The 14606-nt window shown below is 33.2% G+C and overlaps 1 protein-coding gene across 1 annotated transcript; it reads left to right on the plus strand.

The window, feature by feature from the left end:
* The first annotated feature begins 1665 nt into the window (after nucleotides 1–1665).
* Nucleotides 1666–2263, plus strand: LOC148170733 (uncharacterized). Its single transcript, XM_088042254.1, has 2 exons — nucleotides 1666–1916; nucleotides 2098–2263. The coding sequence occupies exons 1-2, from the start codon at nucleotides 1666–1668 to the stop codon at nucleotides 2261–2263; spliced, it is 417 nt and encodes a 138-aa protein (XP_087898380.1).
* The last annotated feature ends 12343 nt before the right edge of the window (nucleotides 2264–14606 follow it).

Here is a 14606-nt window from a genome sequence, read left to right on the forward strand (position 1 = left end):
GATCAAAAACATTGGTAACTTCCATTTTACAGTTTGTGATCACTTGGGAAGGTGAGGCTCATTATAGATTACACCCAAATTGGTAATATGGTATTAAATTTCGTTTTTGAATTGATTTGTGAAACTATCTATAAATATTAATCTAGCCAAAAAATTCTTTAAAATTAGCACAACTATCTGAATTCAATTGTTCTCCTATTAGAACGATTTTTAACTTTATCATTAGAAACAATTTTAAATTTGGGCGTTTGGGATTTCCAAATTTCTTTTTTGAGTTGTTCACTATGTATTTTTGACATGCTTCCTGGAATCTTTTTAAAGGCTAGGAGTAACCATAAGTTACATCTTATATAGAATACCGCATTGGGTATAATTAAACCCATAGAACAGATTAAACCAGATGAAAGTCATCACACGTCCTCCAAGAGTAAGTAAATTTAATACAATTACGTAATATTGTACGACGAAGATTACCGAGTACATCGGATCATCTGGAGATGTTCGAGTTCGCGTGAATATCGCATGTAAAATGAGTGGAACTGAAACTGAAAATGATGAGCCTCATGCGATATATTCTAAACAACAAACTGAAGTCTATTTTTTTTTCAAGGGTTATGATTATAATAAAGTGATCATTAATGCTAAAATTTATATACAAAAGTATAATAATAAATTTAGTATGGTTTTAAATTTGTCAGATACAAAAGTGGTGAGGCGCAGCCTAATTTGCCTCATATGGCGAATCGCCACTGGTATGTGCGGAGTCAGGTCAGGTCAGGTCAGGTCAGGTCAGGTCAGGTCAGGTCAGGTCAGGTCAGTCAAATTCACTAAACTGAAATAGAAATGTTATCTATTATCTATTTTCTAAAATGAGATGTTTTTTACTATTCGTAGGGAAGATTGAATGTATCAACTATTACGGAGTTGCCTTTTAAACGATTCCTGACGTTCTTGCGAAAGGAATAAAATTAAGCCAAATTGCACATGCTTTAAAAAGAGTAACACACTTGACCAAACTTGAACCGGAATCGGAAGATTGGCGATAAATCCTTGTTAAAATCAAACCTGAGGAGCGAAGTTTTCGTAAATGTTAAGTAACACCCAAGAGATACTTCTCTTCGTTACTCATTACCGGCATATAACAGTTAAAAAACTATCAGGCCAACTTTTGTAACGGCGGACGTCAGAAATCGAAAAAAATACACTGCTTCGTGCGATGGTTCACAAAAACAAATATTCATTATTAAAAGGCTTCTTGAAGGTTTAAATTGCAGGTTTACATGCTCTGCGACACTTGTTAGGTTAGATATTAACTTTTCAAAATACACTTGAAGTAAGCGTTTAACAAAAAGATGTGGCAACAGCGCTTGACGTGTTAGGGAGAACCAAATTACCAACCTCAATGAGATCTCTAAAAAATTACTAACAAAAATATTTATTTATCGTTTGAGAGCCAAAACGGCATGCATTGTGTTAAGGCAGACTTAAGTCATAGAATACTGTCGCTCTTTTGGCAAAATTTCGTCCACGGGACCGGTAAAACAGAGAAATAAAATGGTCACGTGATGTAAACAAACGAAATGCTCGGTACCGATAATTATCGTTAGAGAACCAAAATCGCACCCTTAGTCTTTCGAATAGATGGTCCGATTAAAGCGACCCAATATGAGTGTGTTGAAAGATGTCGTTATCGAAACAGAAGAAGGGGTTATAGCAGAAGCGTGGATAGCTTTACTCCAAAATGGAATTTACATAAACTCAGGGTATGCCTTCTTTGACGGATTCTACTACAAGGACGACGTGCTATTACGGGATACAGGCATCGTGTCTCAATTTCGTGTTTACTGCGGACACAAAATAATGAAGTTAACATTTGGTTCTGGAACGGACAAGGAGCAACTTAGAAGATTTTTTGAGTAAGAAAAGTTTCTCTACTATTTAATTTATAACAGTTTATAACCGTTTAACAAACCACAAGAAAAAAATTATTTATTAAATAAAGTAATGTGCATTTAAAGTAGCATTATAGTATTAAAAAAAACATCTTGCGTTTGTTATAATATAACCCACATAATACAAACTGTTTTTTTTTTGCAGAAACACAGATGGCATTGGGGCTCTTCCCCCGTCCCTAGCAGCATTATCGATTAGTCCATCACCCCCGGCTCCTCCCCCGTCCCTAGCGTCATCATCAGGTAGTCCATCACCCCCAGGGAAGAACACGGCTTCGAAATTGTCATCAGGAACTGATCAGGATCATTAAACACAATTTTTGTATTGATTAAAATAAATATTTTCAAAAAGTTTGTTGGAATTTTGTTATTATTATAGAGGAACCATAATAACAAACGTTTCGCTGAAGTGACCCAAAGCGCTCATAAGGACTTGTCCAAATTTGTTTGGCCAAAACCGTATTCATTTTTGTGCTGAAGTGGCTCCATAGAAAAACTGAGCAAAAAAGTCAAATTTTAACTTTTAATTAAGAAGGCTGTTAAAATAGGGGTAAAGTGCGTAAAAAACAAAGTATTTCGAAGGGCATGTGGCCCAACAGAAAAACAGGGTTAAAAGACGAATTTTAAGAGTTTTTAAATGGTAACTTTTCTTGGTCGAAATCATATTCACGTTTGATAAAACAGGCTAAATTTCTTAAAATTTTGATTTTTTTTTAAAAAGTTAATTTCATAACCTTTTTAGAGGAAAACTTATTAATTTTTGTGCTGAAATGGCCCAAGAGAAAAACAGGGCCAAAAAGGTAAATTTTAAGTGTTTTTAAATGGTAACTTGAAAAATGGGGTAGATTTGATAAAAAAATGGTGTGTGCAGAACAAGCCCATATAGTTTTATTTTTTTAAACATACCTTTGAAAACAAGGTCAAAATTTTTAAAAAACAAAGTGTTCTGAGAGAGCCTACTAGTACAAAATTCTAAACAGTGTAAAATCTTTGAAAAATGTTCATTTTAAAATATACTTTAAAAAAACAAAGTGTTCTGAGGGGAATAAAACAAGACAAGACGATGAATTCGGTTTGCTCATGAGACCTTGTTCGAACTTGCATGGCCAAAACCGTATTCATATATGCTGAAATGCCCCCAACAGAAAAAACAGGGTTAAAAGACGAATTTTAAGTGTTTTTAAATGGTAACTTTTCTTGGCCGAAACCGTATTCACGTTTAATAAAACAGGATATATTTCTTAAAATTCGCTTCACTCATGAGGACTTTGTCCGAATTTTGACTTTTTAAAAAAAGGGTGAGTTCGAAAACTCGGGCAAATTCTTTAAAAAATGTTAATTTTAAAATATATTTTTAAAACGGGAGTTTTCACGATTTTTCTGCTTTTCTGTTAACCCTTGAAAATCGGGGTGTTTTCCTTAAAAAGTAGCTGTGTTCTCAAGGGGCCATCTTAGTAGTATTAAAAACACTTAAACTTAAAGAATTTACCTACAGAAAATCCAAATTACTTAGATCCTGCAGCTTCGGACACTAGCGACCTTTTGTTATTGACAAACTTTTTGATAGTATTAATGCAAGTCAATTGAAAGCACAGAAGGGGGAAGCCATGCGATGTGTAGTTTCTTCCAAATCAGAACATGTTTTATTCAGGAAGTCAGCTATTGGGATTTAGACACAAAGTACTTGAAAAAATTCTCCTCAAACAATAAATTTAAGTCACCAACTCTAAAAAATTGGAAATTTACTGTTAAAAGTTTCTTTTCTTGTATCAGAGGCTATGCAGGACCAAATTCTATGCCAACCTGCTCTTCTTTTGCTTCTTCAACAAAAGCTTTAATAATCAATAATTTGGTCTCGTCTCAATCTGTACCTTAAAATAATTTCTAATTTTCTAAGATTACCACCTCCGCCAAATGTATTGAATCCAATATATCCTTCTTCCTCTACCAGTTCTAACATTACTGGAAAAGACGCAACTGAAACTTGAACATAATGCATTAATAGAATTGCGTAAGTACGAAAGTAAGCCTGGTCAATGGACAAAGCCTACTACTCATTTTGCTGCTGCCGTTATAGTATATTGTATAACAAGTGTTGAAAATGGAAGATTTCACACGAGTTTGCAGAATAGAGCCACGACCCGTAGACTCAATTTAATAGTATCTCTTGGTACTATATTTTATTAGTACGTATTTTTCGGTACTAACGCATGTCATCAGGTCATGACTAAATAAATATGGTACATATACAAGTCTTTTGCGCCCAAAATGATGTCTATTAGACCAGATCTGTGGAATGCAAAGCAGTTTTTCTCCGTAATCTCTGCATCTATTGTTTTATCAGGCAAACATCTAGTCAATTTTGGAAGAACAAGTAGGTCGGTTGTTAATACAAACTCACGCGGAACTCTTGGCTTGCAAGCGACGGCAAGTTTGAATCTGCAATTCATCGTTTTTTCTCCTCCGATTCTTTCTGTTTAGGTAAATTATGGCTCAACTGTCAATGTTTGTCAAAAAAGAAGTAATTTTTACTTACAGCGAATGTCACTTTATTCAAAATGATGAATTAGTTGACGCTGTGGTTGAAGCTTTTGAAGAAATTCCAACAAAAAGTGTTGCGAGGCAAATTTTAAATGTGTAAGTTTCAAGAACTTCAATCAATTGAAAGAAAAAAAAAATCATCCATTTTAAATTTCTTTATACCAAGAGTTGTCTTAAGACGATTTGAATATGAGATCAACAGGCTACATTTCTGCAATTTCATGCTTCAAACCATCGAAGATAACGCCATATTTCCCGGAAATATTTGATTTTCTAATAAAACACGTTTCAATATTGGGCCACAGAGAATCCGCATTGGATTTGGCACATTGAGAACCAAAGAGTTTGGTCACTCAATATTCGGGGAGGACTGTGTGATTGGCCCTCACTTCTTTGGAGGCAACTTAACAGGAGCCATGTATTTGCAATTTTTGCATCGATGACTAACCCTCAAACGAGTGGCAAATATGCATTTGATATTCGATATTTGATATTTATTTTAACAATTTCTCTGCACCTTCATGCAGGCGGAAATTATTTGCTGCGCTTAAGGTTCTGCCGCAGTAGTCGTTGTTTGGATAGGGTGAAATATGTTATATTTATTATTATTATTATTATTAAATTTGTTGTTTAATTGTATTTTTTGTATGTTCCACTATGGACTGGTTGTGTTTGTTGGAAATAAATCTTTATTATTATTATTATTTCACCTCATTTTGCCCGGCCTGTAAGAGAATTTTTGGATGGAAGGTTTGAACCTCAATGCCTTGGCCTGCACAGCCATAGCTTTCTTTCTCAATTCTTTAATTTCTTCCTGAATTGCAGTCTTAAACCCTTAAATCTTCAAAAACCCAGAGAGGAGAATTCTAAGCTGGAGAGTTCGCTAAACTACTACAAGGAGATGAAGCAAAGACAGACAAAGGGAAGATAGAAAAAAGGCCAAAGAGATTCTTCACACTCATAAAAGCAGTGACATAAATAAGAAACTTCTTAGACAACCATAAGTAGCCGAAGCACTCAAAGAGAATGTAAGTCCAAATGAATTAAAATATTGCATAGAAACAAAGAGCACTGTTTTAAATGAGGTTTTGAATTTTTGTTACAACTTGCCTATAAATTAATTACCCATAAATAAATTAATAATAATTTAATAAAGAGAATAAAACCATTGTTCAGTGTCAAAAAAAATTCTTCAGGATCAATTTAAGAAAAAAATTCCACTCATAGTTTACCAACCGAAACCAGGCTACGGAAATTTCGGCATTGATGAAGATTTAATCAACAGATTTTACATTATCATTCAGATTATATCTAGTGGTTTTGCTATAATTAAAGAGGAATTCAAAATTTCTTGTATAGACAAATTAAAAAATCCATGTCTTCAATTTTTCGAGATATGATAGATTGAAGACCACCCAATTACCCCCTTTTAAGGTGGTGCGCTACTTTCCGGACAGCCTGTATGTAGATTGGGTAATGAATTTGCAGCGTCAGGGTGCGACTTGTTTTTCTCCTCCATTAAAGAGATAAAAGACATTAAAACAACAAATTTCAAAAATTGTGTCCAAGCTTCGAGGCTTTCTACATTAGTTTATGCAGTTACGATGATTTTGTAGGGTGATTTTCTGTGCTGCCCTTTGTAATTGGGCTTACTTCCTGTAAAGGGAAGAACATGAAGGGGTTCTAATGGGACTCCCACAAAAAAAGGGGCAAAATGTCCTAAGAAATTTCAGAACTCGTCAATTGAAAATTCAGTGACATTTCATGATTTTTCCTGGCAAATTTTCAGACTTATTTTCATAGGTATCAATTTCGTTCAAAAACTCATCTGTTTGTAATACAATTTTACAACGATTGACTGAAACAAAAAAATAAATAAAAAAAAATTCCGCAAGTTACAATTGGTTAAAAAGTTTATGGTGATAATCAACTTTAACAAGTTTTTAAATCACATTTCCTTGTGCCGAAAACGAAATTTTTGCACCAAAACGCTGTCTGATGCATTATAAATAGTTTCCAATTTCAAAAGATGGAGATAAATTGTTCTGCGCAAGTTTAAATCAATGATATTCATCATCATGCTCAAAAGAGAACATAACCTCAAATAAGAAATATTACAGATGTCAAGAACGTCACTAATGTCAGCGATTATTAACAGACCGAACCCAGGAATGTCCAAAATTGGGTGTGAGAAATTATTTTTTTCATAGCCGACTATGATTTTGTATCTTTTGGAAATATTGAGGTTGTTTTTTGTCTTTTTCTCGGCAACGTGACTTGCCAAACGGTTGATTTTTAGCACACGCGTATAAGTATCGATGTTTTTTAACTTTAACTAATTGAAATTTAAAATAAGACAAGTAAAATTTACATTTTTAAGACAAGGATGACGCTGGCAATGTCACATCATCCTTACCTATTCAAGAAATTATATTTGAAATTTTAGAGAAATCCATTCATAAATAACAAAGATATTGAACCCGAGAGTCTTAGATGGGCCACCTGTATATATCATGGCGGCGATGGCAGTGATGGCGGCGGCGGTTATAGCCGCGGAGGGGCTAATAGAGGAAGAGGGAGACGAAAGTAGAGCCCTCCCACCACGCCTTCAAAAAATTATGTATGTTTTTCTTTTATAGAAAACAAATTGCAAAAACAAAGAAGCGAGCTGCAAAAGCCGCGGCCCAAGCCGCTTCGACATCTGCAGCCCCTCCCGTGATAGCCCCTCTTCCAACCCCCGTCGTTGCTGGCCCAATATCAAAACCAAGCACGAAAGAAATTATCATCATTCATAAGACCATAAATAAAATTTTAAAAAAATATCTTTTTTTTGCCCTATTCATGTACATTTTTTAAATATCGCATTTTTTGTCAGCAGTAAAAGTGTGACTATGTAAATCTGAAAAAATTTCGTTATATTTATGTTGATGAAGCATAGAGCGTCCTAAAACTATTATTAAAAATAACGAAAATTTCAGTTCAATATATACCCAACAAAATAAAAAAACAATACAATAACACTATCAATGCAACGAGATATCAAGAAGAAATTTTAGATGTGTTTATTCCGCAGTTACATGATGATGAACTCAATGCTGGTTATTTTCAACAAGACGGAGCTACAGCTCATGCTGCAGGAACAAGCCTTAATCATTTGCAGCAATATTTTGATAACCGAATAATAAGCAGAGGAACAGATATTCCATGGCCATCACGTTCACCAGATCTTACTCCACTGGATTTCTCTATATTTGGATATTTGAAAGATAGAGTTTTTCAGCGCAGGATGTTTCCATCTGGATGAATTGATGCAAGAAATTCGAATCCAATGTGATACGATTGATCAACAGATGCTTCAAAACATTTTTGAAAATAAAAAGAAAAGGGTTCGAGCATGTTTGCAGCAAAATGGAAGACATTTCCAAATGTTTTTATGAAATCAGAATGTGATGTTTTTTAAATAAATGTTTAATTATTACCTAGTTCAGTTTTCACTATTTCATTTTACATGTTAAATGTGAACCCAACGGGTCTTTGGAAAAAATGAACAATTGTCAATGTGACAGCCGCTCAAAATGTAGCATGTGTAATAATTTTTGAAGCGGCAAAATTTAATTAAAATCATTCTGACAGTTAAGTCATGACCAACTTGATGGACAAACATTTATAGACACCCTGTACAAAGTGTTTATAAATGTTTCTAGCATCAAAGGTGGCTCTGAAACGTCTAAGAAATGTGCCGCTTATTACAAATGTGGGTTTCGATTTGTCAACTGACATTTGTAGTTAACCTCAAACATGAAGCAAAGTAAGTTTTGAGAAATAAACTGTTCCAGTTGTAGTTTAAAACCTGAAAATCGAAAACTTGGGCACAAAACCTTAACTAAAACGTCATTGAAGTAACATTATAAATAATTTTCCTCATAGTTATCCTCCAAAGAAAATTTATTGGATCAATTCTTGGTGTTGACAAATTATCAAAATTACAATTTATTCCCAAACACCAAATTTCATCATCATCAGAGCGATGGTGTTTGGGAATAAATTGTAATTCTGAAAGTTATATTCACTATGAAAACAAAGCGGCAAAATAGTGTACGACAGGAATTCCAAAGCGACGCTTGATGTTAGGAACATTTATAAACACCTTGTATGTTAACAAAGATATCAATGTTGTTGATTTTTGGTCTTCCAATGTCGTCTCGTTGAAACATCATCGCGCAATGTGGACCGCAAAAAAAAACAAATCTAAAAATTAGACTTGCTAATAATTTCAACTATAAAAAATTTGTAAAATTCTCTCAAGACAATTTGTACTCAATTCCTTCACTTGTACATCTCGTTCAATCTCTGAGCATCAAGCTTTTCTATGACTCTAATATAATTTCTTCTTAAACTTGACTTTTGAAATGAAAAGTTAATATTCCTGTATGTAAAAGGTAATTGTTCATTTTTTCTTCAAATAAATCCAATTTTCTCCAACAAATCTCGTACTGACGCCAACTGGTTGAACAACGCAAATTCGATAATCGATCATGTAGTTCGACGAAGGCAGCAGCACACTGTTAATTATCTCGATGAGAGCACCAAAAAGACATCAACTTCATTTGGGGTTCTTCAAACTGCTTCTGAACCCTTAAGACAATTGAACGAGATATGGTTCCAGTTAGATGGTGCTCCACCTCACAATGCGGGTCCAGTTAAACGTTGGTTGAATGCTGACTTCCCAAATCGGTGGATAGGAAGAAACGGACCCGTCTTATGGCCACCCCGATCGCCGGTCCTGAACCCCTTAGATTTTTTCTATTGGGGCCAAATCAAAAATTTGGTCTATCAAACACCAGTTGCAAATTTAAACATGTGAAACGACAGAATTCATGCCGCCAGAGCAGAAGGTAATGCTAATATGTTAGCCCGGACCCAAAACAATGTTGACGCAATAAAGGGCGCAATCATGCTTAGATGCTGAAGGGAGGAATTTCGAACATCTTCTTTAAAGTTAATATTTTTAGTTTTACTTGTTAATAAATAATACTCCTAACATATGTATTGCTTGCGTTACAATTTATAATTTTTAATGAATTGTCTGCGGCAACTTCAACCCAGTATTTACTGATTTCAGTAGTTAGTAAAAAAAACTGCTAACGTTAAACGAGAAGAAAGTGGTAACATTTTTTGGATCAAGTCTTATCAAAACCACAATTAATTCCCATTCGTCAAAAACTGCAAACGCGCGTTTAAACTAAAAGTTAATTATTGCGCGGATGATGGGTAGCATTGCTGGCAAAACGCGTCTCAGCAATATTTAACGAAGTATCTAGGAATTAATAGTAATTTTGATAAAAGCAAATATTGAACAACCATGAACACAACACTGACAAGTTAATTAAAAATCGTGCTTCTGGACGCTTTTCCATGATGCACTTTTTCGAGAGTCGTCTGTGGAGGAATTGAAAAGCAAGATACGATATGAAAATCAACCACAGACTACAAAGTGCAAAAAAGTGCATTATTATGCGAATAGCAGATGATTTATAATTGAAACGGAAGTCATCAAACATACATAGAGGAAGAAAAACATGGATTTTGACAAAGAGAGAAAAGAGCAAGATTCAAGTGAACGAAATATCCTAGTCAATAAAAATCCAAGGTGTACCTAACTAAATTGAATGAAATGGAAAAATGTTCAAAGCATTGAAAAAATATAAATGGAAGCAGCAAAAAATTACATTAAAAGGGGACAATTAGATTGTTGAGAACACCAAAAGAATATGAAGCTCAAAACTGGTTAACAAAATATGGACAGCCCTGACGACAAGTAAGAAAAGAAAGAGGAACACGCTAGGAAACCCGTGGCATTGTAGCAAATAAGATTATGTTTAAGATTTGAACAGAGGCAAAAAGGTTGACAATAAGTAGAAAGGAGTAAAAGAGGATCGTGGCAGTCCGAAAGAAGACTGCCCTCTTTTTTTACACTCTGACGAGGAACAAAATCAAATTGATGTAAATAGTTGCAAATACATCTTAAAAGACACCTACTGCATTTTCTTCTTCAGAAGTCTGGGTCTAATGTGAAGTTTTCTATGTTCTTACAATTAGTCTAGGCTGTTTGAATTAGCTTCTCCATTTTGCCAGATTTCAGGTGTCAGACTAGAAAAGGGTTAGTCACACGTTGGTAATTCTGATTTTGTCATTGGTGTTTGACCTTAAACCTATTGTAAACTATTTAATTGTGGAGCTATAAACAAAATTTTACCGCATTCATATTGTGGGAGTCTCCATTTGATGTAGAAGAGCTTCGGCCTATTAAGGAATGAAAGTTTCAACAATAAAAGACAGCAAAACGAAATTAAACTAGTGATGAAAGAACTTTGTCACAAAATTTAGCAACATACAAGAGAAATAACGTCTAAAACCTTTAAATTCACAAAACTTTGCATTCAAAGTTCTTTATTGACATTAGCTATGACAATTTGGATGTGCCATTTGAAATTCGAGTAACCATCTACGTCATGATCCCTGATTGGTTTCATCATGACGAGAGAGACAATACTGCATAAGCATATCAGCGATAGGAATCAATGCATTAGGTAGAGACGGAAATAAAAATTCTTGTTGCACATGTTTTGTGTAACGTATGTCCAAATTTCCATATGGTAACCGGATCTATTATTTTCCAAATTTCTGGTATTTTCTCTATTTTCAATTTTCAGGTCCAACATGCAATGTTGCCAAATTAATTGTTTTAAAAAATCGATTATCGCAAAGGCTAAAAGCCAAAAAAAAAATTAACTTTTTTTTTTAGATTTCATCAAGGTATGTCCTATGGAGCATATCCGCCATTTGAGATACACCCTGTATATATACAGGCTGTCTCAAAATTCGCAAATTCCGATTTCAGAGCGTTGTAGAGAAGCACTTCAATAGTTCAAAAATGAAAAAAAAAATAAAGATTTTGGACTTCCCCACAAAGATACATTGATCTGAATGTGCACTCTTTCAACTGCATTTTCTTTAAATGCAGGGTAAAAATTCCAGTGTTTATTGTTATTTATGGTGTAAATACGTGGGTCTTGCTCTGGATGCAGGCAACTATAAATTTTGTCAAAATCTGTCACCCCGCTAAAAATTTGATTCAAACGATGGATTTTTATTCAAATAATGAATCCACAGACATGTATTTGGTTTTGGAGGCATCAGATAACAGACCTGTGGTCTACTCGCCTATGCTATGAGCGATAGCCCATTCGACTGCGTCATCCAACTCCAGGAGTCTTTTGTCGCTGGACGCGCAAGCATTATAATGATTCCACACATGGAAAAGCAGATTCTTGCTGCTTACCGCAACGATCCAAAAATTAGCACATTTGGGTCGTCAGTTAGATGTGCATCTTTCTTTAGTGGGCAACCTGCCTAAAAGTGGCAAAATTGACATTACTTCACAATATCAGTTATGAGGTTTCGAACGTATCTAAGCAATACAAATAGAAATCATAAGAAAGGTTAGGATGTGAGTTTTGCAATGTTGTCGCATTGCACAAAATTAAAGTGCTTACATCTTCTCGGAAAAATTTTTTTTTAGGTATTTACGGGCACTACTGGGTTCCCCCTACCGCGCTCTTAATTCGCTAATTTTGAGACACCCTGTATATACAGCCGCGGAAAAAAATCTTAGACGTCAATGTCATTTAATTGTCGCATGGTGTAAAACCCAACTTAGAATTTGTAACCTTACTTTTTTGTATTGTCAATTTTGGGTTGTAATTTTTTAATTTCAAAATTTTCGGTGTTTTCAATATTGCAAGGAGCTGACTGTAGATCATACCGCTCGGTACTAAATACTATTCTAAATTTATTCGTTTCAGTCTTGATAATTCTTATTGTCAACTTGTCAAGACTTTGATGTTTTAAACGTCAGTAATGGCAATGACAGTAAAGCACAGGCTACACTCAAATTTTTGAAACGTCAGAAAAATGACGTCTAAGATTTTGTGTCCCCGGTTGTATATATACAGTATGTCCCTGGATTGAGTTCACAAGAGGAAAAAAAACGTTATTTTTCATTTTACAAAAAAATGACAAAGGAATAATATTTTTTGCTTAATTTAAAATAAATAAATCTTTAATTAAAACTTTAATATTATCAAGCTGTGTTCTTAAAATCGAAAAAAACAAAAAATAACGAAAAACTTTTTTATTTTTAAATTTGCAAAAAATGTCAAAGAAATGAAATTTGTTCCTTAACTCAAACCAATTTCCACTATTTAAATGACCCATTACCTGTTTTAGCACATAGTTCAATTCTAACTCGTAATTCTTTAAGACTGTTTCGAATTTTCTCAATTACTGTTAAGGAGGCAATTGCATTTTTTTCCAATTTTTTAATACTTACACATTATTGGTTAAATTTTTCTTTAATCTTTAACTCATTATTTGATATTGTGAATCCATAGCCTGCTATTATTTAAATGCGATTAGAAAATTTAATAAATAAAAATAATGAAAAAAATTAATTTTAACAGTACAAACTTATAATTTTGAAATTTTAATTGCAGATTTATCTGTTTTGAAATAAGCAAAAAATGTTATTCCTTTGTAATTTTTTTGAAGAATGGAAAATAAACTATTTTTCCCTCTTGTGAACTCAATCCGGGGACATACTGTAGATATGTATATATAAGTACATATATATATATACAGGGTCCGACAACACTTGTGTCCACCCCAAAAATCGTCTTTAATTTTAAAGTTACAATTTTGATTTGAAAATTTGCATACGCTCATAGATGACAAAGCTCTAGAAGCTGACGCAAAAATCTGTTTTTTATCACGGTTTGGTTGGCGTTGCGACGCCTAAGAAGTATAATTTTCAGCGATTTTTGACTTTTTTCTCAAATTTTGAAGACAATTTGCATAGAATCTAAAATAACAACTGATATATTTTTAACACATTTACAGGGTGATTTTTTTAAAACGGCAGGCGTTGTAGAATTTTTATTTATGAACCGATTTCAAAAATTTCAAAAACTAATTAAATGGTTTTTAATTTACTATAAACTGATGATATTAAATTTTTTTTAAATGTCTTAATATCTTTTGGGCGATACTCAACTTTCTTATTTTAAATTGGAACCCATTTTTTTTCATAATTTGGAAGATATTAAATTTCTTGATTCAGTAATGTGTAATATGTTCTACTTTTAACAAAAAATATTTTTTAAAAAATTATCAAAATTGAAAAAAAATCAACAAAAGTTAATAAAATCTAGGTGCATGGTGTCAAATAAAAGAATGCCGTTATTGTAATGTCAAAAAGCAGCAAATAACAGAAAGGATCGGCATTTTTTTTTTGAAATTATTAATAACAAAAAAAAATAATAATTACAAATCACAAAAAAAACAACTGCCTAATTTAATTAAAATACTGTTGAAACGCCATCCCCTTTTTTCATTGCACAATTGACACCTACGAGAAATGCATTGTGCATTGTAAGGTGTAGCTCCATCTTGTTGAAAAAAAACTTGTTCTTTATGTTATTTGCTGCTTTTTGACATTACAATAACAATATTGTGTTATTTGATATCTTCTAAATTATGAAAAAAAAAATTGGGTGTCAATTTAAAATAAGAAAGATGAGTATCGCCCAAAAGATACTAAGACATTTAGAAAAATTTTAAAATCATCAGTTTATAGGAAATTAAAAACCATTTAATTTGTTGTTTAAATCGGTTCATAAATAAAAATTCTACAACGCCTGCCGTTTTTAAAAAATCACCCTGTATATTGAAAAAAATTAAATTAAGGGTTAATATCACAAACCCTCACAATTAACTAAAAATTGCACGTTTAAAGCGTTGCGAGACGCCAAAACTATTAGTGATAAAAAACAAATTTTTGCGTCAGCTTCTAGAGCTTTGTCAACTGTGAGCGTATGCAAATTTTCAAAATTTTATGTTTAAAATTAAAGACGATGTTGAGGGTGAACACAAGTGTTGCCGGACCCTGTATAATAAATATAATATAATAGTATAATAAATATATATATATATATATATATAAATTCGCATCAAAGTAGGCGGTCCAAACCAATTTAATAAAAATTTGCATAGATT

The sequence above is a fragment of the Gnatocerus cornutus genome, chromosome 7 (assembly GCF_029298725.1).
Source record: "Gnatocerus cornutus isolate USDA-ARS CGAHR chromosome 7, icGnaCorn1.1, whole genome shotgun sequence".
Lineage (NCBI taxonomy): Eukaryota > Metazoa > Arthropoda > Insecta > Coleoptera > Tenebrionidae > Gnatocerus > Gnatocerus cornutus.

Bases quoted from the DNA above. Each gene is read 5' to 3' on its own strand.
- LOC148170733 (XM_088042254.1), top strand. From the start codon at position 1,666: ATGAGTGTGTTGAAAGATGTCGTTATCGAAACAGAAGAAGGGGTTATA. The intron at 1,917-2,097 runs GTAAGAAAAGTT...TTTTTTTTGCAG, and splicing joins CAACTTAGAAGATTTTTTGA to AAACACAGATGGCATTGGGG.